Source organism: Colias philodice, chromosome 18, assembly GCF_061535455.1.
Source record: "Colias philodice isolate Cphi_HAF_F1 chromosome 18, ilColPhil1 Martin Lab GWU primary, whole genome shotgun sequence".
Taxonomy (NCBI): Eukaryota; Metazoa; Arthropoda; class Insecta; order Lepidoptera; family Pieridae; genus Colias; species Colias philodice.
Window position 1 is genome coordinate 10,120,362 of NC_143103.1, and position 24,505 is coordinate 10,144,866.

The 24,505-nt window shown below is 37.5% G+C and overlaps 3 protein-coding genes across 4 annotated transcripts in view; 2 read left to right on the plus strand and 1 right to left on the minus strand.

Annotated features, from left to right (window-relative positions):
- The window catches only part of Polr3A (RNA polymerase III subunit A), a 28,702-nt gene extending 26,646 nt beyond the window's left edge, over positions 1–2,056 (plus strand). The window contains exons 24-26 of the mRNA XM_089706790.1: positions 182–275; positions 596–796; positions 1,819–2,056. Of these exons, the coding sequence (XP_089562916.1) occupies positions 182–275; positions 596–796; positions 1,819–2,031 (508 nt within the window). The 3' untranslated portion in view covers positions 2,032–2,056. The remainder of the gene's footprint in view (positions 1–181; positions 276–595; positions 797–1,818) is intronic.
- A 1,851-nt stretch (positions 2,057–3,907) lies between these two features.
- On the minus strand, positions 3,908–14,470 carry LOC149480726 (retinol dehydrogenase 13-like). 2 transcript variants are annotated; one of them, XM_089706791.1, is made up of 8 exons: positions 14,383–14,470; positions 8,047–8,121; positions 7,690–7,816; positions 7,407–7,543; positions 6,966–7,122; positions 5,725–5,893; positions 5,088–5,292; positions 3,908–4,160 (listed from the first exon to the last, which is right to left on the minus strand). In XM_089706791.1, exons 2-8 carry the CDS (start codon positions 8,118–8,120, stop codon positions 4,028–4,030), a joined length of 1,002 nt encoding a protein of 333 aa, XP_089562917.1. In that variant the 5' UTR covers position 8,121; positions 14,383–14,470; the 3' UTR covers positions 3,908–4,027. The 2 variants fall into 2 exon arrangements, with proteins under 2 accessions (XP_089562917.1, XP_089562918.1); XM_089706792.1 differs by having other exon boundaries at positions 14,077–14,405.
- Positions 14,471–24,270: 9,800 nt separating this feature from the next.
- Positions 24,271–24,505, plus strand: part of LOC149480727 (thyroid transcription factor 1-like) — a 47,201-nt gene continuing 46,966 nt past the window's right edge. The window contains exon 1 of the mRNA XM_089706788.1: positions 24,271–24,497. Within this exon, the coding sequence (XP_089562914.1) occupies positions 24,271–24,497 (227 nt within the window). The remainder of the gene's footprint in view (positions 24,498–24,505) is intronic.

The window sequence follows — 24,505 nt, forward strand, 5'->3', positions numbered from 1 at the left end:
GCAAATGAGCAACCTTATCAAATGCCTGACTAAAATCCATGTATTATATTGAATCTATATCTTGATATCTATCGACAATATGACACAAATCAGCGTGGTGAGTTATGGCCTAAGCCGTGATTAGAGATATACTTTGTCCTCTGTTCCGCTTATTGAACTGGTCAAAATTATCTGTCAATAGATACAAGCTCTGCGTGGAAGGCGAAGGACTGAGGGATGTGATAGCGACGTACGGCGTTGAAGGAACTAAGACCACTTCTAACAATATATTGGAGGTAGGTTACCATTACTTATATTTTTTATTTAAAATAAAATGTGCTAAATAAAACTTCAATTTTTTTTCTTTTTCATTTCTTATTTTGTCATTTATTCTTTCATTTTAATTCATGCATCTTTCAATCACTTATCAACCGATTAACATTAATTCATTTTTTTATTACTTTTTCATTCATTAATTCCTTCAATTCATTTATTTATTAATTGAATTCATTCATTTACTCAGTTCTTTCATTCCTTCCATCAATTCATTCATTTATTGCGAATTTATTGAGTGAAGTGAAGCTAGGTGTAGATCTAAAGCTCGTTGTGGTCGCAGGTGTACCAGACGCTGGGCATCGAGGCGGCCGTGTCGACGATCATCAGCGAGATCCAGGGCGTGATGGCGGGACACGGCATGAGCGTGGACCGGCGCCACGTGGCGCTGCTCGCCGCGCAGATGTGCGCGCGCGGCGAGCTGCTCGGCATCACGCGCTACGGGCTCGCGCGCATGAAGGACTCCGTGCTCAACCTGGCCAGCGTGAGCGCACACACACCCGCACACACACATGAGCGTGGACCGGCGCCACGTGGCGCTGCTCGCCGCGCAGATGTGCGCGCGCGGCGAGCTGCTCGGCATCACGCGCTACGGGCTCGCGCGCATGAAGGACTCCGTGCTCAACCTGGCCAGCGTGAGCGCACACACACCCGCACACACACATGAGCGTGGACCGGCGCCACGTGGCGCTGCTCGCCGCGCAGATGTGCGCGCGCGGCGAGCTGCTCGGCATCACGCGCTACGGGCTCGCGCGCATGAAGGACTCCGTGCTCAACCTGGCCAGCGTGAGCGCACACACACCCGCACACACACATGAGCGTGGACCGGCGCCACGTGGCGCTGCTCGCCGCGCAGATGTGCGCGCGCGGCGAGCTGCTCGGCATCACGCGCTACGGGCTCGCGCGCATGAAGGACTCCGTGCTCAACCTGGCCAGCGTGAGCGCACACACACCCGCACACACACATGAGCGTGGACCGGCGCCACGTGGCGCTGCTCGCCGCGCAGATGTGCGCGCGCGGCGAGCTGCTCGGCATCACGCGCTACGGGCTCGCGCGCATGAAGGACTCCGTGCTCAACCTGGCCAGCGTGAGCGCACACACACCCGCACACACACATGAGCGTGGACCGGCGCCACGTGGCGCTGCTCGCCGCGCAGATGTGCGCGCGCGGCGAGCTGCTCGGCATCACGCGCTACGGGCTCGCGCGCATGAAGGACTCCGTGCTCAACCTGGCCAGCGTGAGCGCACACACACCCGCACACACACGTGGGCGTGCTCGTGAGCACATGCACGCCTAAACACACATAGACTTGCGCGCTCAAACACAAACAAACATACACCCTCACACTATTACCCCATCAGGTTGCAAAAAGTACGTTTTTTCTACACAAAAATTGTGCAATATCTTTTGCATTGCCCAAATTCCATTAAAATTGTCAGTCATAAATCCCAAGAAACATCACAAAATAAAAAAAAACTAAAAATTAAAATTTCATAAATTGCAGTTTGAAAAAACGGCAGACCACCTGTTCGACGCGGCGTACTACGGACAGCGGGACAGCATCGAGGGTGTCTCCGAGTGCATCATCCTCGGAGTACCAGCGGCCATTGGAACTGGTCTGCTGCAGCTGCTGCATCAGCACCCTCACCAGAAACACCAGAATAACAATAAACTGCTCTTCGATGACCCAGAGTTGCATAGTTCGATATGGGAATGATTTGGAAATAAATTATTTTGTTAAATCTGTCTTTTATTGTGTCGCTACACCTACCTAACCTACCTACATTCATATAACATGAAAAAAAAGAGCAAATGGACATTGGGAAATATTCAAAAATAGTTTTAAAATACAAATTACGATGTGAAATATCAATAGTCCTCTCCCGTACATAATAAAAACATAATATTATAATGCCCAGTAGACATTAAATAATTGGCAAAAATATTAACGAAAATCGCCGAAGACAATTTTTTCGGAGACATTGTTAGAAATAAAATGTCTTGAAACTCTTCAAATTAGACTTTTTGGCTTTTAAATGTCTATTGTTATCTAATTTATGTTTGAACACTATGCTAACAACCTGATTTTGTGGAAATAAAGGAATAAATATTATAAACTTGTATATTTTCATTCGGTACTTAAATTCAACAAAACTGTTGTCAAACTTGATGTTGGAACAATGTCCGAAATTACTACTCAACTGATTTTGTTAGTTAAAAAAAATGTTGTGTGGTTTTATGAAACCACGGTAAAAGTGAAACTGTTCGAACGGTTCCGAACACTGCTTTGTGTAGCGCATGTCGCGTGACGGTCGGCTGCCGAGTAGGTATACCTACTCGGCAGCCGCGATACACGCGACATGCGCTACACAGACCAAAAAGTTTGAGACGATGTAATAAAAGTTTCACTTTAAAAACTTAAATAAGCCGACCGGTAAGAAATCTTTTCTTCGACATTATGAATAGGTAGAATTTCATTTCACTACCAACCGGCAACCTACAGAATATTTTAGTGGAAATACCGCTATCATAATTCATAAAGCTTCATTCGTTCTAGAAATCCTAACACTGAGAACTAACGAACCCGATTAACCGAATCCATCTTACACTTTATACCTAACAATCATAAGCTTTTCTCAACTAGTTTCCTGCGAAAAAAATAATCTATCAAATTCAAATTTATTTATTTGCCAAAAAAACATGGTATACATAGATGTTAACAATTGAGTTCCAGCATGTTCAGCCGTCTATTTCCTATTCATCATATTTTTTCAGAGCTATCGCCATATAACATTCCCCAAGATTCCAACAAATGCAAAACGTTTTATTCGTGTAGCTAAACTTTGAAAGGTTTATGAAATGTAATTTTTTCAACTTCCTATCTAAAAATAAACCAAGAATCGGAGAGAAATTCAATGGTTAGGCTTCAAGTTCACAATTGATACGGTGATACCCGGAAAATTCGCGTTAAGTTACTTTTGATATTTCTCCAAAAACCACGAGGAACGAGGAATCATACATACATACTATATACTCTGCATGCTATATGGCCACGGTGTACCCAATATCGTCTACTCATCACAATCATTCAAATTCGAACACGCACTTTCGGGGTCGGTTCCATCTTGTGTTTGAGGCCTTACTCTTTTTGTAGTAGGTCTAGCTCAATTTAACAGAATTTGCTTCAGCTTAACTATGTCATTGTTTTGTGGTTTAGACTTTAAGTTTAGAGTTTTTACTTTTCATGCATTTTCATCATCAAGTTACGCGTTGATGGTTAGGTGTAATGAAAAATGAATTTTGTATATTGGGCATCAATGAAAATTGTTGTTATTAGATGACGCTTTTGAAAATACAAAAAAACCTATAACTAGAAAGCATTGCTGATTTTCGCAAGCTTCCTTTACGTGTACTGTTGAACGGCCGTTACAAAATTGCGAAACACTACTTATCTAATAGAATTTATCTCAGTATTTCTGTTACTGTTTTTGTCAGTAAATGTGAATTGTATATTAATGTTATGTAGAATTGTTCCATTATTTCTACTATTTAAAATTAAGAAATAAGGAAGGGTTCAAAATGAGACACATAAATCTTATCAATTATTTATTCTAAATAAATACACTAAGCACTAAACAACAAACACTAAATGCGAGCACTTAACATAGGTACACTTCTTTACACATTAAAAGCTATATTTTCATATAATTTATTTATTCCGCCATAACTTTCTGTAAATCAGCCTTATGTTCATATAGTCTGGTCCACCGCTCGCTGACCTTCCACAGCCACATCGCTAACTCGTAGTCTTGTGCCTTTTCTGATAATTCCGCTGGTTTCATGTCACTGAAAGAAAAAAATGCTTTTTATAGATTGAATTATTAACGTGATAACGTTTTTAAAATCGTTTTAGTCGGGTGACATGTTCAGAAACTTGTGTCACACCAAAACCTCACGAGCGCGATCGCAGGTATAACGAGAGAGAGACGGACCGATCTCCCGTCTCATCTCGAGCGCTGCCACCAATAAGACGTTATCACGTAAACATCTCGATCGTAAACCTACTTTTATTATAGGACATTATTACACAAATCGACCTAGTCCCACAGTAAGCTCAATTAAGGCTTGTGTTGTGGGTACTAGGCGACTTTAAAAACAACCAATTTTTTTTTATTAGATGAAGAGTTGGGAGATATTTTTGGTGTCTCATTAGTTTTTGTAACGAATAAAGGGAAGGAAATTAATGATAAAAGCGACTTTTTAGTCTTTATTATCATTTAGATTTTTTGCTAGATATGTATAGACAGGATCTTTTAACATTTTTTAAAGACACTATTTCCCAAAAACTCTGACTGATATTTTTTGCTTTAAAGACTTTCGGATTCAAGAAGGTTGAAATGTTCTTTATTCGTATTTTGGTGCATTTTTTTGTATTTTAGCTATAAATTGAACTAGCGAAAACACTCCAACTCACACAATATCAACTCAAAGCATTTTCGTAATCTCTTTTCCAGTGCAAAATACAGCACACTCTGCTACTCTGGGCTATTTTGGTCAACTCTAGACAACTTAGGTTACTATGGGCCGATTTTTCAATCCTTGGTTAAAATTTATCCGTCCAATAAAGTATTACACGAACATATTAAAATGTCACCTGTAAACTGTCAAATACGGACAATAAGAACATATTTTTGAAATGGTAGATACGTTATTCGATGAATAAGTTTTAACCAAGGATTGAAAAATCAGCCCTAAAACGTAAATAATACTGACACAAAATAGTCCCCCTTGCACCTCTGCAGGGCTGGTTCCAGTGCAGCATGCAGCACGGTCTGCGCAGCAACCCTGGGCTTCTTCATCACCGGCCAGAACACCGGGTACACCACGAAGCGGGTCAGGCTCTTGCTCATGGCCAGGTTTCGGGAGAGTTCCGTGTCTGCGAACCCTGGGTCTACTGCTATCACTGCTATGTCCTTTTCTGTTGGGTTAAATAAATAAATATATCGTTTATTTGCAAGTAAACATGGTATACATAGGTGTTAATAAGAAAGAAAAAAAATATATTTATGTTTGAATATGAAAAACAAAGGAAAGAGCTAGTATTTCGTTTATGTAAATGCTTGAAAGCTAGCTTATAAGAGTGACGGTTACTGTTTTGTCAGTTTTTGTGTGGTTCTCATATTAGGTAGATTTTAAGACAAGATGAGAAGTTAGTCAGATTTAAAGGAAATTGCGGTTGAAATTAATGTAGATTATAAATAAATAAAGATTTGATTATGAAGTATGTTTAGTTTAGTAGAAAGCTTTGGGCAGGCAAGGTTTTTGGTACTGATAATCGTAAAGATACAAAACTCTACATAAAAACGCAAGGAATTTTCGAAAAAGCTGAAAAAATATCTAAAATACAAACCCAACATCCTCCTCCCCAGTTCTCTAGCGAACAGGGCATTAGCCAGCTTGCTCTGATTATAAGCAGCTGCTGCATCATACTGCTTGGAGAAGTTCAGGTCTTCCTTGTTAATGTCTCCCCGGGCGTGTGCTACGCAGGTCAGCACTATAACTCGGCTGGGGACTGATGCCTGGATACAAAGTTATCTTATGTTATTAGTCAATTTTTTTGTAATATTTCGTTTACTATTTTCGCCATGTTCTACTGTCTATAGTTCGTCATAATGTAGAAATATGTTTTCTCATCGTTATCAGGACAAGAGGAAACAGGAATGGTAAATTATTACTATTTTATTGCTTTAAAGGCAGCATCTAACACGCGTAACAAAATAGATACGTGAAAATTAAAATCATTTGAAACAATAATATCGTCTAAATATGCAAATATTTAAAAGCCAAACTCCCTTAACAGCATATCTTCTAATTTTGGCTAAGTAACAGGCGCATTAATTAAACCGAAAGCGGTAAATACCCTCAAAACTAAAAGTACCACGATCCAGTACGAAGAATGTGGTCTTGTCGCGGTCCTCGACAGCAATAAGAATCTGCTAAAAGTCTTTTGACAAATCAATACAATGACCTCCTGCTCCCATGCTCCCATGTCAGGTGCAATGGTTGGCTCAGGGGTTAGACCTCGAAACGAAGAATCAAAAGTTCGACGACATGTGAAATCCGCCAACCCACACTTGGCCAGCGTGGTGGATTATGGTCTGTACCCTCATAGGAGGCCCGTGTCAGCAGTAGGAACGTATATGGGCTGATGATGATGATGATGATGATGATGATGCCATACCTATTTCCACTAACATTTAGGGCTCCATGAGTTAGCTGACCCACCTCGAGCGTGTCCATGAGCAGGTGGGTGAGCAGGAAGTGCCCCATGAGTTAGCTGACCCACCTCGAGCGTGTCCATGAGCAGGTGGGTGAGCAGGAAGTGCCCCATGAGTTAGCTGACCCACCTCGAGCGTGTCCATGAGCAGGTGGGTGAGCAGGAAGTGCCCCATGAGTTAGCTGACCCACCTCGAGCGTGTCCATGAGCAGGTGGGTGAGCAGGAAGTGCCCCATGAGTTAGCTGACCCACCTCGAGCGTGTCCATGAGCAGGTGGGTGAGCAGGAAGTGCCCCATGAGTTAGCTGACCCACCTCGAGCGTGTCCATGAGCAGGTGGGTGAGCAGGAAGTGCCCCATGAGTTAGCTGACCCACCTCGAGCGTGTCCATGAGCAGGTGGGTGAGCAGGAAGTGCCCCATGTGGTTGACCCCCAGCTGGGTCTCGTAGCCGTCGCGCGTCACCCGCTGCGGGGGCTCCATCACAGCCGCGTTGTTCACTAGCACGTGCACGTGGGGCTCCTCTGATTTGAACCTACAAATTTATCATACACATATGCTACTCAAAAGTGCGGGCTCATCCTGATACAGGAGTTCTCGAAAACTTAAGCATTTTTGAAGTGGTGATCTACGACAAAGAAGAATCTGATGAAAAAGGCAGATCTTTTAAACTTCTTCCTTCAGAGTAAAAAGGGAAAACCTTATCATTTAACCCAATCATACTGATTGGGTTGTCCAATACCACACTACGATCAGGCATTCTATTACATAAATATAAACCTTAAAAATAGATTTTTTTTTATTTATAGTCCACCTTACCTCTCCACAAACTTCCTGATAGACGAGTTATCAGCCAAGTCACAGGGCCGGCAGTACACATACTTATTGCCAGTCTCGAGAACTATGTCCTTTCTTACTTCCTCGCACTTGACCATGTCACGGCATGCCATGAACACCTATATTTTTTTGAAGATACAAAAGATTTATTGAAAGTGAGAATAGTGGGGTAGTTTAATATTCGAACTTCGAGAGCCGTATAACTTGATTCTAACTAAAATGTCCTATGATTACGTTGCTTGTTCAAGATGATAATGATTTCTACCTTAGCACCGCGTTTAGCGAACTCCCACGTGGTTTCCTGTCCGATCCCACTCGTCGCGCCTGTGACTATGATCGTCTTTCCATCCGCAGATGCCTCCTTTATATACGCTTTTCCGCCATACAGGTCTCTGTATTATAACATTTTTTAATGTAATAGATAGGTAGGTGTGTAATGATATTTAAGAAATTCAGCAAAAGTTGAATCCAAAACAAAAACTATTGTCGTCCCACTTTTTGTAACACCGAAGATTATTGGTATTTCTCTTCATGACATATTAATTTTGGTCCTTCAATGTACAAATATACTTATTTCAAAAAATAAGGTTCGCGTAGAATACCTATAAGTATAAAAACTTACTTGAATAAGCTGAGGAGGCCCGCGCCGGCTGCTACTCCGGTTAGTATGGTCAGGGGCAAGTTGGGCATCCACATCCTGGAAAACAAAGTTAGGTATTGATGAGCCGTCGCGTCGTTTCTATTTTCTACTTTTATATTTATAAACACAACCGATGTTGATAATTCAGTAATAGATGCTTTTTTTTATTCATGCACCATCGGTATTTTTTTAAATAAACGTACTTCTTACCATGTGGCAAATAAATAGTAATATTTATATAAATAATATAAGAAACTAAGTAGTTCCTATCCACATTTTTTGTCTGATAGCAGATATCTAAATAAAAATGAAAGGTCCTACTGCTCAAAGTTTACCTTGCTTTAAAGTTTGATGTGATTCAACTTACCCATATTATCACACCCCAGGCTTACAACCTTCGTAGTTAGAGCACCTGGGACTAGACATTTTATCCATTCATATGTTACTAATAATTTCAGTATTAAATACCTACTTTAAGTAGATATTGCAAGTGAATTTACAGTCGACCTTTTCCAATTTTTAGATACGGAAAAGCCACAGTACCTACATTCTTCAAATCAGTTCTCACACAATATAGCATAAGGAAGGCAGCATTATTAAGGCAAAGGTATCAGATACACATTTTTATGTTGGTGAACATGTTCATCATTACAAAAAAAATTTGCCGAGGAATATTACAAATTGAATAAAAAATTCATGGATTAATTTTAAATATTTATATTTCTGTTTTATGTTTACATTTTCATTATGTAAGGTTTGTGATATTACATTTACAGTGCGCGCTAAATTATTTAGACGACCCTTTGAATTCCGTTGTAGAAATATGTGAAAATACAAATAAGCATGAATATTCGTTTATGTTATATATAGTAAATAAATATAAATATAATCTGATTTTATAAAGTTGAAAAGAAATTGAAACATTAGCTCATCAATTATACAGTTCATATTATGTATAAAAAATGTTTATGAACAGATGGAAAAAGAAATGTCACATATTTCCTCTATATTCTTTCAGTTCATTTAATTATTTTATTAGATAAAAAATTACAAGTTTTACAATAGGCACTATAATTAGTGGAACCTGGCAAGAATAATCCAATAAGTTCAATATTTCAAAAAAAAAAAATTATGAAATAAGTATATTTGAACAAATACAATTATTATTAGCATATAATCATGGACGTATAAAAAAAGACGGACGCCGTATTACGAACAAACAACGTGAAGCCACCATAGTAAGCTAGCGATCGTGTAAAGACAATAAACACGCACACACTCTCACCATAGTAAGCTAGTCGGCCGCCATTACGTCGTGAACTACCGACTGATTAACTGCGTCACTGTTTCACAAAAAATATTTAAAATGCCGTCTTGCGTGGTTAAATGGTGTCGCAACAGTACAATTTTAAATAACAAAACACAAGGGATTACATTCCACAGGGAAGCAAGTTATTTCTTTTATGTTTTAATGACAAAATTATTACGGCAAAATTTATAGAAAAAAATACAGCCACCATTGTCATCAGGACAGCTGTTGCCATGGCATACACACATGGATGTTTCGCCGCCATTACTAGGCTTCACTCAATGTTTAGGCGATATACCGTCCGTCTTTTTTTATACGTCCATGCATATAATGTTATTTTTTTATTTTATGTATTTATCATGTTGAAACGCAACGCCAATAAATATTGAATTAAAATCAGCGCTCATCGATGCCCTATGTGTGGGAGTGAGATAGCATTCAGGTGATCTTTATGGTGCAAAAGAGATGGCATGCATTCGCTGTTACAATTCAATTATTTATTGGCGCGGATTTACACAGACTTGAAGCTCACAAATTTAAATTAATAATAATACTTTAAATAAATCAAAACCATAACTTTTCTGAAGTCGGTTCTGAAATAAAAAATTATTTATCGGATCTTTATTTTAAATGCAATCTGGTTTTAGGTCCAATGCTGGGAACTTTATAATACAATATATACTCATAAATAAATTGTTCAATATCACATGTGCCTCGCTAAGATTTGTGCACAATTTTTTTACATGTTAAATGCACATGTGTGAGTGGGCGACAAAGTACATCGGGATGAGGGCAAATTATTTACAAATAACAATAAATATGGCCGATTTCATTACTTGCTAATAGTGTATGTATTTTATGTATATATTCAAACACTATTTTTCATTTTGACTGACTGATCAGCTAAACAGAACATATCTAGAATCTGGAAACTGACCATTTTTAAAATATATCACTAAAAAAACAAAAATACACATTTGTTTGGTGCATGTTATCAAATTTTTTGATGTTGGTTTGAAACAAACTGTTAACTTAATTTAGGTCAGACATTGTGATGATTTAAAAGGCTTTACAAATAATATCCGTGTCTAAATCTATTTATATTGTCATTTTATTAAACATAAGTTTAATCTGCAGTATTTTGTTTGTTTGAGTTATCTCATCCCAATGCATTTACAATACTTTAAAATCACAAACAATACTTATTTTCAATGGTTGAAAGCTTTTTATTTTTTAATACATCTGGGCCCTGACTCTTCAAATATACAATTAATTTTGAAATAAACCATTCATTTAAAATCTCACATTCCAATTTACCATGCAATTTAAGAAAATCACTAGGAACATAAAGCCTTCTTCAGTAAGATGATTTAAGGGTCCCAAATATACTGTTACATAGTGAATTAATATATTTAAATATTTCAAACGTGGGATTAGGCCCCACCACCATAAGGCTCAAATTACTTACAAAGTTAAAATTTCGTTGGATAACACTATCCTTAGTAAAATTTAAAAGAATTTATATAAATTATAATTGCTCCCTTAGGTTAATGTCTACAAGGTTGGTTCTAGTGTCTAAATACTGAGCATAAAAATGCAATTACTGTTCTTATTGGTTGAAATAAATACTAAATTCTTTTGAAAAGTATTAATTAATAATAAACAAGAATAAATATTTCAGGACAATTTTCACACACGGCACGATCTGATCCCATACTAAGCTTTCGCTTGTGTTATGGAAACCAGATGGCTAATAAACATACATATATAATTTTAAATAAATACTTATATAGATAATTAACACCCAGACATAGAGCCAACATCTATGTTCATCACACAAATATTTGCCCCGGGTGGGAATCAAACCCACAACCTCTGGCTTTGAAGGCAGGGCCTCTACCAACCAAGCCGGTTCAGTGTCACAGAATAAAAATACAAAACATAGTTACAACTGGAAATTATTAAATAAGATTTCACCTTATAAAATTGTAGGTAACTTATAAGATTCCAAATCTTATAAAATAATACAATTTTATATGATTCACTTAGAATGGATCAATTTATTTATTTATACAACAGAGTTATTGCATTTTAACAAGGAAATAATAATTATAAAAGGACAATAATTGCATATTTAATACACAGCTCATAGTGTAAAGTTTCTAATGCCTATACTCATTAAAAAATAGCTTTTAAAACCTATTTTTTAACATTTTAGATCTTATCTTAATGCAAAGTGGTGTTCTCAGTGTAGTTAGTTACATTATTATTACATCTAGATATATTTTAGTTTGAGTCAAGACACTTCTTAATGAAATTTAACTGATATCCAAAATGTATGCTAGAGTAAATTTATTGTTACCATGTCTATGAATTAATTATTCTTTATAAATAAGAGATTGTATTAAAATCTACATAAACATATCTAGAGATAAAATTCTTTTTTACATTATGCGTTAAAATTGTGCATTATAAAAGGATGAGTGACCTAAATTTATTATTAAATACCTAATAAAGCGTAGGTTATTATTGTATTATAGATATCTAGCTCTGTTTTGATATATCAATTCAGCACTTAAACTTGTGACCTCAAAGTACAATAAATATGATTGATAAAAAAAATCATAATATTTCTTATTATGAGTTAGAAAATAAACACTTTTCAAAAACTTTAAAGTGATTAAAGTAATAATATATTGGTACTTCCAGAGTTGTGATATATAGTGACAATTTAGCAGATCTTAACGCGTTCTAAACGCAAGGTAAATGCTTAGCTAAGCGTAAAGTAGATATGGTTATTTGACTAGTTCTACCACAGTGGATTTCTTTACAGAGATTAACTTGGTTTTTCTGTTAGGTTTGTTGTACTTTTTGACTTAGTGGGCTCATGGGAAGGCAATGGCCTCGCTATGCCCACACGAACCATCCCTCTCGGTGCTCCTTTTAAAGCTTGCACAGCTTGGTCCAATGTTGCATTCTTAATACTCACACCGTTAACAGACATCACTCTATCTCCTGGTGATATTTCACCGTTTTTCTCGGCCACCCCACCAGGAACAAGGCTTCTTACAACTATCACAGTTCCATTTGGATCGGTCGGGTCTTGGTAATCCAGGATGGAGAAACCCAGGCCCTGATCGCCTTTAAAAAGTTCTATTATATCTTCTCTACTCTGCCACATGGCCAGTCCAGATACACACTCAAGAGATTTCGACTTCTTGGACAAGCCTGATTGGTTTGTCAATGTTGCAGTACTAGAAGTATTTATGGAGGTATCAGATTGTGCTTTCACAAGGGTTGTTAAGTTATTTAAGCTTCCAGAAATGATCTTTCTTGCTTCAAAGCCCTCTCTATCTTGTGCCAAGTTGATTACTGGTCTTGGGCCACTGTCCACGTTGCTACGTGCACAAACTAAACGCACGCGATTTGGTAATTGTTTCAATATATTGACTACTTCAGTATGAGTGAGACCATGCAACCTGTATTCATTAACTTCTAATAACTCATCACCGGCAAGAAATGTGCCTTGTTGTCCCACTGGACCCTCTGGAAGTACAGAACGGATGTAGTGATGAGGACGAACTTCTAAACCACCTTCCACATCGACTGTTCCTTCTAAACTGATACCCAAACCTGATAGCTTATTGACATCAGCTATTAAAATCTCCTTTTCTGGGCCGATTTCCGTCTCCCACCGTTTCTTTATCTCTTCAGTGTCTACACTGAGTATTTCATCAAGGCGCTTGTCTAACTCTTCCTGTGTGGGCTCTTTATCTTCACCAACTTCTAATACACTAGAATCTATTGTTGTATTTGATTCAGGTTCTGGTTCTATTTCTGTTACACTGTTTTCAGCTTGGGAAGGCACTGGGAACCATGTGAGGGTTGTAGTTGAGGGTGTAGGTGACGCAGGACGATCCTCATTAAATATTGCCAGTTGGAGATGTTCAAACTTTGGACCTCTTAAGTACCTTTCTAAAACAAGATGTACAGATATCCCTGTATTCCTTAATATCTCCACAGCCTGAGGATTGCTCTTTTCAGTTAATGATATACCATCAACTTCAATTATCCTATCATTAATTTTTATTTTACCACTTTGTTCAGCACTGCTACCTTCTATAATACTTTTAACAAAAATGCCTGACAATTCCTCCTTTTCACAAACATAGCCCGCTACAGTGATACCCAGACCATACACATTTTTATTTAAATCTACATGAACAGTTTCCACTTCAGGTAGCACTGGAAGCTCCACTGGCTCTGTGATAGTGATAGCTGGTGACACTGCATCAATTATGATTGGATGGTCAGCTAGTTGCTGTGGATTCTCTCCAATAATACTGACTGCGGCTATAACATTCTCCACCTCACCATTTTGTCCATTTATGTATTCACTATAGCACTGAGACAAATCATACACTGCACTATATCCCGTTTCAATTAAATGACGATCCAAGAGCTCAGGATCAGCGAGAAGTTTCGTTGGGACGAGCGCAGTTCCAGGAATCGGAGCTCGTAAAGCGGTGGCAGGGTCGGCAGGTCGCGCGACTAGTAACCGTACTGTGGGCCCAGCTTGGCGAAGTACAGCAGCCACTTGCTCAGATGTGAAGCCTCGTAAGTTCACTGAACCAACTTGTAATACATGATCGCCGCTCTGAAGCCGACCATCCTTATCAGCGATCCCACCGGGAAGCACGTACTTTATCACGACGCCGGTGCTCCGACCGCCCACCAAGTTGAAGCCGAGACCGTTGCCGTCATTCGTTAACTCAACCACTTCAACCTGCGCCCACTCCGTACTCAGAACCATCGTCTTCTTGACCATCGGGAACCTTTCGATGTTACGTTATGCAAACGACTAGGTTATAACTGTGCGTCACCCTCATCGTTAATGTTAGACGTATATAACTGATATTTAATATTAAAATTATTATAAAATACGTTAACGCGCGCTAGATAACTGCCGATTTATTATTACATTAAATAAAAAAATGACATTAACATACTTGCTGAATCGGAGACAGCGAGAATGTGGCCAGCTCCCAGCAGATGAACACACTAATTGTAATTTTTAAATGGCAAGAGCTACAAAAAATATTATTTTAATCATCACGTTTCTATGAAAGCTTGATGATTTATTTTTTCACGTTAAAATTCGACCGAAATTAAATAGGTACAAAAATATACCTATACATAATCATAATATACGTATTAGAAAATTCAGAATTCAAAAGCATACCGCGAAAATAGAACCATAGACTATTGAGATATTAGACAGATAAAAAAAAATTAATCATGTTAGTGTAAATCTTGGTGTAAATATAACATAATAGATGTCGCTTTATTCAATCGTGTGTTAAATATTTTGTTCACCATGATAGGTAATATTTTGTGTCTTTTTCCATAGATGTCTCTGTAAATTACGTATAATAAATCATAGATGGGGACACTGAAAATGTTTTTTATGGTTTTTTACGATCACGACCTTTTTGTTGTGGAAGTATTCTGTATTTAGTACCTTATTTTATTAATTACTAGCGACCCGCCCCGGCTTCGCACGGGTGCAATGCTGATACTAAATACACTACAGAAAAATTGTGAACGTTGTATAGGTATAAAAATATAGCGGCCCGCTCCGGCCTCCGGCATCGCACGGGTATAAAATACATAGCCGGGCGGCCGCAAACGCTACGTCCTGCAATTTTTAAATCCGTAATATCTTCGAAAATATTCACTTAAATCATACGGTGTAAAGGGCCATATAGATCTATATTAAATGAACAATGTATCCATGGTATTTAATTGGTTAAGGATTAATGCTGTATTGGTTAAAATCGCTTCGAAAATTAGCCATTATTTGTCGTAAAAAGTAAATGACAAAAAAAAGTTATTGTGGGTTATCCATAAGAGATAGACATATACCATCGCGGACTTTTCTGTAGACCTTTTCAATGTGTATAATACTTAGTACATTATTTTGATAAAACTCGTAGGGTTCAGCCTGCGTTTGCAATGTAAGCGGAATAAATGTAATTTTTTACGACATCACATTAGAAACCTCAAAAATAAAAGTACTTCTCCATTACTTAATGGATCTTATTATACATATAAACCTTCCTCTTGAATCACTCTATCTATTAAAAAAAACCGCATCAAAATCCGTTGCGTAGTTTCAAAGATTTAAGCGTACAAAGGGACATAGGGACATAGGGATGTAGGGGCTTGTTATGTGCGGGTGTAATAAAAGATGGATAACTACGCAAAGGTTATATTTCGTTAACTACATATATTTATTCGGTATGTAATTAATATTCGACCTAATGCGACCAACCCGCGTCCCGACAAGCCCTTAACTGTTCATGCATAGCGCACGAACTGTTTATATACGAGTTACCGTGTGAACCTATGGTGGGAACTTTCTTAGTAGGTACTACACTTGAAATATTTCGGTAACTCGTAAATTGGCTTGTCGTCGCTACATCATTCCCCCCTTAAAATAAAAAGGGTATACAAGTAAAAAAATCTTACAATAAAATTAAACAATAAACAAAGGGGTATATATAAAGTGTCGCTATATAAGATTACAAAATGTTTACAATATAAAGTATAAAAAATGTTCACAATATAAATCAATCATAACGTATACAAGTGGTTAAAAATTAACACCTAATTTCGTTAAACTATTTATGTTATTATAAAAACTTGGTTGGGTCTTCTAAGTGGCGTGCGATAATTGTTACACGTCATCTAACACTTAGTAACATTAACATTTCAAATCCCAATACGTTCTTTACACTTGTATCGTTTAATATTACAAAGGCTACTACTAAACACTCAAAAGCCATAAATCAAAAGTACTTAAATTTCTAAGTAGTAAACATTTCAATCAAAACTCAACACAAACATAAATTTGAAATACCATACTTAAAACGTTAAACAATGAATAAAAAACTCGTTTCAAATTTACTTAAGTTTATTATTTATTAAATACGATGTGTTGATTACTAAGTATTTTTATACATTTCTATGAAGTCTTATGAATACTTATAATCATCGTAATACTAAGAAATATAAAATAGTTGAAACAATTACAAATACAATACTATTACCTAAATCGTACCGGTAATCGTATAGCTCTTCCACTACGCGTCTATGTGTATTAGGCAATTCGCTACTTGGAATTTGTAACGGAACCTTAGTATCTGCCCCAGATGTCGTATCACTATCATCATTCAAATAATATGCAGGTTTTAGACGGTCTACTGATATTCTAACTTTCCTGCCAGTCATTTGAATGTAAAATACCTTTTCCTCTCGACTCAACACACGATAAGGACCGTCGTATGTTGGTTATAAAGGCTTACGTACTGCGTCGTTTCTTACAAAAACATAATCGCACTTTTCTAAATCGGGGTGAATAAATATGTTCCGCTTTTCATTCTGCCTAATAGCTACTGACTGATATTTCCTAATAGAGAGATCGCTTGTTAGCCTTTTCGGACAACCAAAACGAGAGATCCATCCTTCATATATTACACGCGAAACCGTTTCAGCAGTTATATCTCTCGTAGGAAAACATTCTGACCATCGCGTCCCCCTGTCACTATGGTTAGGCAATACGTCCTAAAACCTTCAGGTGAAGTGGGTAAAGGTCCAATTAAATCAACATGAATATGTTCAAACCTATCGCACTGCAGAAACGATCCTAAACCTGACATTGTATGTCGATTAACCTTCGATCGTTGACATTCAATGTATGTTTTAACTCTTAACCCATTGGCCAACGTGACGATTCATATTTGGCCAATAAAAACGATTTTGAATCAATTTGCGTGTAGTCCTTATTCCGGGATGACATAAATTATGTACACTATCAAAAGCAATACGTCGAAATTTATCAGTCAAATAGGGTCTAATTTTAACATTATCTAAATTACAATAAATAAATGTACCGCTTTCAAGTAACATTATTTTCTTTGACCTATTATTAGCGTCTTTCGAATTAGATAATTGTAACATATAAGAATCTTGTTGTTGATTCTAAGCAAGTTCTGCGTAATCTATTACAGTGGGACAACTTATTGTTGCGACTCGTGATAACAAATCTGCAACGACATTATCTTGCCCACTAACGTGTTTCAAATCCGTTGTGAACTCACTAATGAATATCAAGTGTCGTGTACGTCTGGGTAACTCTTTCTCGCTATTTACTTTAGAAAATGCATAAATTAACGGTTTGTGATCCGTATACACCGCTAACTGTCGTCCTTCGACTATATTCCGAAAATGACGAATAGCCAAGTAAATTGCTAATAACTCCCTATATACGTACTATACTTGCGTTCAATCTTAGATAGATTCTTAGAAAAATAACCTACATGAGTATCCGATGCGTCCGTCATAAGTGCGAGCGATGCATCGGCCCTAGGGTGCTAAAAAAATCTGCACTTTATAAACAAAAACATAGTTTGAAATACCTCGGCGATAAAAAATAATGACCATTTATACGGTCGCCGTAAACTAAGATCTAAAGTCATTAACTTAGTACCAAATGTCTTAATTACACTAAACTACACTTTATAATCACTACACAGTACACTCACTCGCGGATTGGTTATTTTTCGACACTGGTAAAATTATTAAAAGTCGGCTCTCCTGCTGCTTCTGCCACGCACAAGGTTGACGATAGTACAATCTGGCGATATGCTTAAAGCAGTAATGAAAAAACATAGCCAATTGGGATTTTTCTGTTTCGATATCCCTGCACGATCGCGACTTCGGGATGCGGAGCGATGCGTGCGATTTCCGTACTTTCGACCGCTAAACGATTTGCCTCTCGAGCCTGCACATTCCAGCTGGTTTACCCGCTGCTTTAGTTGTCCTAACTGTTCGAGAAGGTTTAACTGTACCGACGAAACTGCTCGAACTGGAACTGCCGGATTCATTTTTAATTGTTAACAAACGATATCTATGCAATTCACTAATATAATGTTCACTCTTCGTCGGGGGTCACCAATGTAGGGGCTTGTTATGTGCGGGTGTAATAAAAGATGGATAACTACGCAAAGGTTATATTTCGTTAACTACATATATTTATTCGGTATGTAATTAATATTCGACCTAATGCGACCAACCCGCGTCCCGACAAGCCCTTAACTGTTCATGCATAGCGCACGAACTGTTTATATACGAGTTACCGTGTGAACCTATGGTGGGAACTTTCTTAGTAGGTACTACACTTGAAATATTTCGGTAACTCGTAAATTGGCTTGTCGTCGCTACAGGGACATAGGGACAGGGAAAGCGACTTTGTTTTATACTATGTAGTGATCTACGTTTCACACCGTATAAAGTTTTACCTTCTCTTTCAAAAATATTTAAATATCAAAGTTAGCCAAATCGGTCCAGTTATTTTCGAGTTTCAGAAACGATAATGATGATAAGTAAAATAGACGAGAGCGACCACAAACAGATAGTATTTTTTATATTTTTTTATGGATTTCCGCCCGCCCGTGCCTCGGCGCAGCCGCTTCGCCCGCCTTTTGAAAGAAAAACCCGTATAGTTCCCCTAAATTTCTGAAAAAAAAATAGCCTATGTCTTATTCTGGGTCATCCGTCATCAGCTACCTTCATACCAAATTTCATTCTAATTGGTTCTGTAGTATTTGCGTGAAAGAGTAACAAACATGCACTCATCCTCACAAACCTTCGCATTTATAACATTAGTACCTACCTAACTACATAGTTGTATACGTAGTATCACAGACTAATAATAATATACTAGTAAGTAGTATATTATCATTAGTCGGTGTTAGTAGGATAAATAAATATAGTAGGGTGCATCCAACTAATATTATAAATTGGATGCGATGCGATTTGCATTTTTAATTTATAAGCAAACTGATTTTTTTATAGGTATTACATAATATGATTATTGATCTTTAATAATTTACCAGAGTAACTAAGTAATAATATTATTATTTAATTTATTTTTCTTCATTATTTTTATTCCGATGTCAAAATAAGTATATACCTACCTACCTACCTAGGTACGTAAGTATGTCTTTGTCTGTCTATGTCTATACCTACTCGGTTTATATGTTGATACATCAGCATTACAGACGTGCGAAGCCGGGGCGGGTAGCTAGTATACCTACCTATATATATATATATATATATATATATATATATATATATATACTAGCGGTCCGCCCCGGCTTCGCCCGTGGTACATGTGAAAAATAGATGTTGGCCGATTCTCAGACTTACCCGATATGCACAGAAAATTTCATGAGAATCGGTCCACCCGTTTCGGAGGAGTATGCAGACTAACATTGTGACACGAGAATTTTATATATAAGATAAGATTAATATTTATGGGGGTTATTAATATTATAGGTAATTTTATTGATCGGTTTCTCTATGCTGCACTAAGTAAGTGCCTAACCAAGCCATTTGCCCTTTTTTATGTACCTACTCTAGTACTCTGCCAGGTAGGTACTTTTGATATTTTGTGTTCACCAGGAATCGAACTAATAATCGATTCCAAAATGTATTTCATTCATATAATATTATGTAAGTACTAGCTTTCCGCCCGCGGCGTCGCCCGCGTTTTACAAAGAAAAGCCCGCATAGTTCCCGTTCGCGTGGGATTTCCGGGATAAAACCTATCCTATGTGTTACTCTCTACCTAACTATATGTGTGCTAAATTTCAAAAATAAATTTCATTGTAATCGGTTTAGTAGTATTTACGTGAAAGAGTAACAAACACAATACACATCCCCACAAACTTTCGCATTTATACCTAATAGTAGGTAGTAGGATATTAGTAGCACAGTAGGAAGTAGGATGTTGAAACTTGAGAGGAAAGTCATATATACAATATATGAGACTAGCGGTCCGCCCCGGCTTCGCCCGTGGTACATATTTCGCAATAAAAAGTGGCCTATGTCCTTTCTCGGGTATCAAAATATCTCTATACCAAATTTCATGCAAATTGGTTCAGTAGTTAAGGCGTGATTGAGTAACAGACAGACAGACAGAGTCACTTTCGCATTTATAATATTAGTATGGATAGCAGAGGGAAATGAAACAAACTGGTAGAGAAAATGTTTTAATTTTATAACATGTTCAAAATAAGCTATCAGAAGAAATTAAAGACTTTTTGTATTGGCTATTCCGCGTTAGATTTATTATTTTTTCATACTTTTTAGGTAAGTAGGCGTTAAACTTAAAAAAGTCTAATTGTAAAATGTAACTTTCCTTTATTGATATTTACAAACTTACCTAAACTGAGTGTAAACGACAATTATAGGTACCTATAATAGGTATAAAACTACTTACTTATACATTTTTAATGATGTTCCTAGTGTAGACTAAAATTAATTAAAAATATTCCATTAGTAACATAGCCAGAAAACATTAATTTGAAATTTTCATGATTTTATACAAAATATAGATAGAAGTTCTCTCTTCTCTACTCTAGTACACTTATACATAATAATTAACTAGATAATAATATTATTATAGTATATAATATACCTACCTATAGGTACTCCGCGCTCTACAAAATAACAGAGCGGCGTTGCCACACTTCTCTCTGCAAGATTACTCAGTGTTGCAGTGAATGAATAACCATAAAATGTCAAATGGTAAGTTCTATATTTTAGCATGTATTTATAGTATGTATCCCTGTGATATATTATCTACATTTAGTCGTTATGGGAAAAATTAAAAAAAAAATATTTAGTCCCTGATAAGCCTGTCTTCAATAATTATTATAGGTAGTTCGTCTTATCACCTACACCTACACTACTGTACAATTTTGTACATAATAGATATCTGAATAAAATTAAGTTAGTGCTGTAGGTACCTACTGTAACTAAGAAAACAAAAATTATTAAAAATATTGTCTGCACTTCGACTGATCTATTTTGACGGTTCTTTAGACCGGCAGATGGAAGAAATGCGGTCGGAAACACTTTTGAAAATTAGGCAATTGAAAAACTATGGCTCTCACTCGCAAATAAACGCTCACATTTGGCAAGGACAAAAAGAGATGCCGTCTGAAAAGCCTAAGAAAAAGTCAGGAAAACAAAGACTCTTTTGCAAAAAAATCAATGCTTTTAATAAATATTTTAATTTAAATAATATTTTAATTTGATTTATATTAAATTTATTAAATATTTTAATAAATTTAATATAAATCAATTAGGTATGATTCAGGGAGAAAATACACGAGAGCGTTTGCATGGACAAAACTGAAAACACTACCTATCTATATCGAGCGTGAGTACCTACATGGAGTAGGTAGGTAGTAGTAGTTTTATAAAGACCAACAAAAGTGTATTTGACCGCATTTCCTCTCAGACACATTAGGTAGGTATAATTAAAGAATAAAGTAGGTACGATTAACGTTACATAATTAATTAATTAACACATTATACCTACTTATACCTCTGTAAGTAGGTACCTAGGTACTATTACCTAGGTAGGTAGGTATAAAATACATAAGACAATAATACCTACCTATTTTTTTTTATTTGAAACTTACATTACACACAAACATTTCTTATGTAACCTATTTAGGCACCTTATAGGTAGGTTCTTATACCTATTTAGGCACTTTAGTACCTACAAACATTTTCATTCTATCTACACGATTTTTTTTGCTAAGCATTGGTATCTAGGTATAAAATTTAACATACGTAATAATGAAAAATTATTTTATATTTTTTATTATGTTGTAACTTTAAAATGTATATTTGCTTTTAACCAAATTTCAAGATTCTGTGTTCACGGGAGTGTGAGTGCCTACTGCCTACCCAGTAGGTTTTGCGAATGTCAAAATTTTCGAAAATTTGAAGCATAAACTTCTGTTTCTTTTGATTGCATTGGCTTATAAATTTGTTTTTTTCACAGCTTCAAGGGACCGTAGACTTGAGTATTCAATTTAAATTTCAGCTTGATATCTCCACGCGTTCAGAAAAAGGGTCTTGACAGACAGACAGACGGACAACAAAGAAGAAACTACACTTTTTTAGGTGATGCCCGTGAATTATGAAAGTTTATTCCCTACCTAATAAGTAGGTACCTACTCAATATTACAATGCATAGTATTTTCTAGTGTTAGATTTTACGCGAGTAGGTACCTACCTATTATACCTATCTATATTTAGAAATTGAAGATTTTTAACGGATTTTAAACGCGATTTATTCATTATATTATTTTCCCGACGCGGACGTTTCGAACACTTTGCAGCCTGCCCGTGACCACGCTCTTTTCAGTCTGCCCGTGACCACGCTCGCTGTAAACTGTAAAGTGTTCGAAACGTCGGGAAAATAATATATGTATAATGAATAAATCGCGTTTAAAATCCGTTAAAAATCTTTAATTTCTAAATTACAATGCATTGCAATTTCATCGCTATGTAACAAATACTTACCTAAATATAAGTAGGTACCCATTAGATAAAATATTACCTAGTTCCTAAAACCCTTGATTTCTGCCAAATAAGTACCTATGCAGCTAGCAGCACTATAGGTAGGTCGTAGGCACCTAATTTGGATATATATTAATTATTAATTTGGTTTTACTACACGCTATAGATACGATTATTAAAAAAAAAACATACTTAATCACAAACACAATTCCAATTTTAATACAAAATCTAAGTAAGTAGGTATCTACCTACCTAGTGTAAAACTTACTGCAGCTGCCTCTACACTATTTACATATTAGTTTTTAAAGTGAAACTTTTATTACATCGTCTCAAACTTTTTGGTCTGTGTAGCGCATGTCGCGTGTATCGCGGCTGCCGAGTAGGTATACCTACTCGGCAGCCGACCGACACGCGACATGCGCTACACAAAGCAGTATTCGGAACCGTTCGAACAGTTTCACTTTTACCGTGGTTTCATAAAACCACACAACATTTTTATTTTTTTATTATTGTCAGTTCAATGAATAATGAACCAAAATAATTTCGCGTTAGTTGCCTGGTAGAGATCACTTGTTTGTGATAAGACACACACTTGCACTATTATACTTACACTTGTCCAATTCACATTTCCAACTAACAACATTTTTTTAAATAGGTAGGTAGATAGGTACCTATCAAAGAATTGAACAAATCAAATAATTTACACCGAAAGTTGTCTATGTAAGTAGGTAGCCTTTTTAAGTAGATTTGTATACTTAAATTGATTATTTAACTTTATTTACCTGTTTACTTATTTAGATACATCACAGAAAACTAACTGAAATAAGTAAATAAGTCGTTACCTGCCTACTTACATTATACATAGGTACCTAGGTAGTTAAGTACCTACATGATATCGAAAAACCAAACATTAGCTATTAGTTATATAAGGTACTTATTATAATACCTACATATTCGTGTCATATCAATATTAATAATTACTAAGTTATGTCCGTGATAGAGCTCCAACACAAAAACACAGAAAATTGTAATATCACTGTATACATTAATTACCATAATCACAATAACAACGTCCTATATTCCCTGCACGCCTATACGAACTCGATTTTCATTGTCAGAAACCGAAATAGCAACAAAAGTTCACATGAAACACCGCAGTCGGTATAATTAGCGCGCGGGGCCTACAGCGCGGGGCTCCGAGCAGCGGGTCGCAGCGGCGCGCGGCGCCCCCACCACGCGGCCGGCGCGCACTGCCGCTGCGGCCCGGTGCCGCGCGCCGCCCTGCGCCCAGCGCCCGGCCAATGGGCGCGCGCTCCCCGCCACGGGGCGGCGCGCGGCGCGCCGGGCGGGGCCCGCTGAGTGGCCGCGGCCCGCGCCAGGGGCTCCGGCGCCACTCTCGCCCCGAGAGCCACTAGAGGCTGAGCCGTCGAGTGGCGTCGAGTGTCGATCGGATGTCCGCGGAGGGCGGCGGCTACTCGCCGTGTCCGGCGGAGGCGCTGCCGGAGCTGAGCGCGGCCGAGCTGGCGATGAGCTTGTCGCCCAAGTCGGCGCTGCTGCAGCAGAACCTGTCCCAGCTCCAGCTGCAGCATTCCACCCCGTTCTCCGTGACCGACATCCTGTCGCCGATCGAGGAGTACCGCAAGTTGGAGTTGGCGAACAACCCGCCGTCCCCGTACAGGTGCGTAG

Excerpts from the sequence above, each read along its gene's own strand:
- LOC149480726 (XM_089706792.1), bottom strand. The coding sequence starts at position 14,201 with ATGGTCAAGAAGACGATGGTTCTGAGTACGGAGTGGGCGCAGGTTGAA. Across the intron at positions 7,123-7,406 it reads ATCAGGAAGTTTGTGGAGAG|GTTCAAATCAGAGGAGCCCC; the intron begins GTAAGGTGGACT and ends ATAAATTTGTAG. Across the intron at positions 4,161-5,087 it reads TGCAAGGGGGACTATTTTGT|TGACATGAAACCAGCGGAAT; the intron begins GTCAGTATTATT and ends TTTTTCTTTCAG.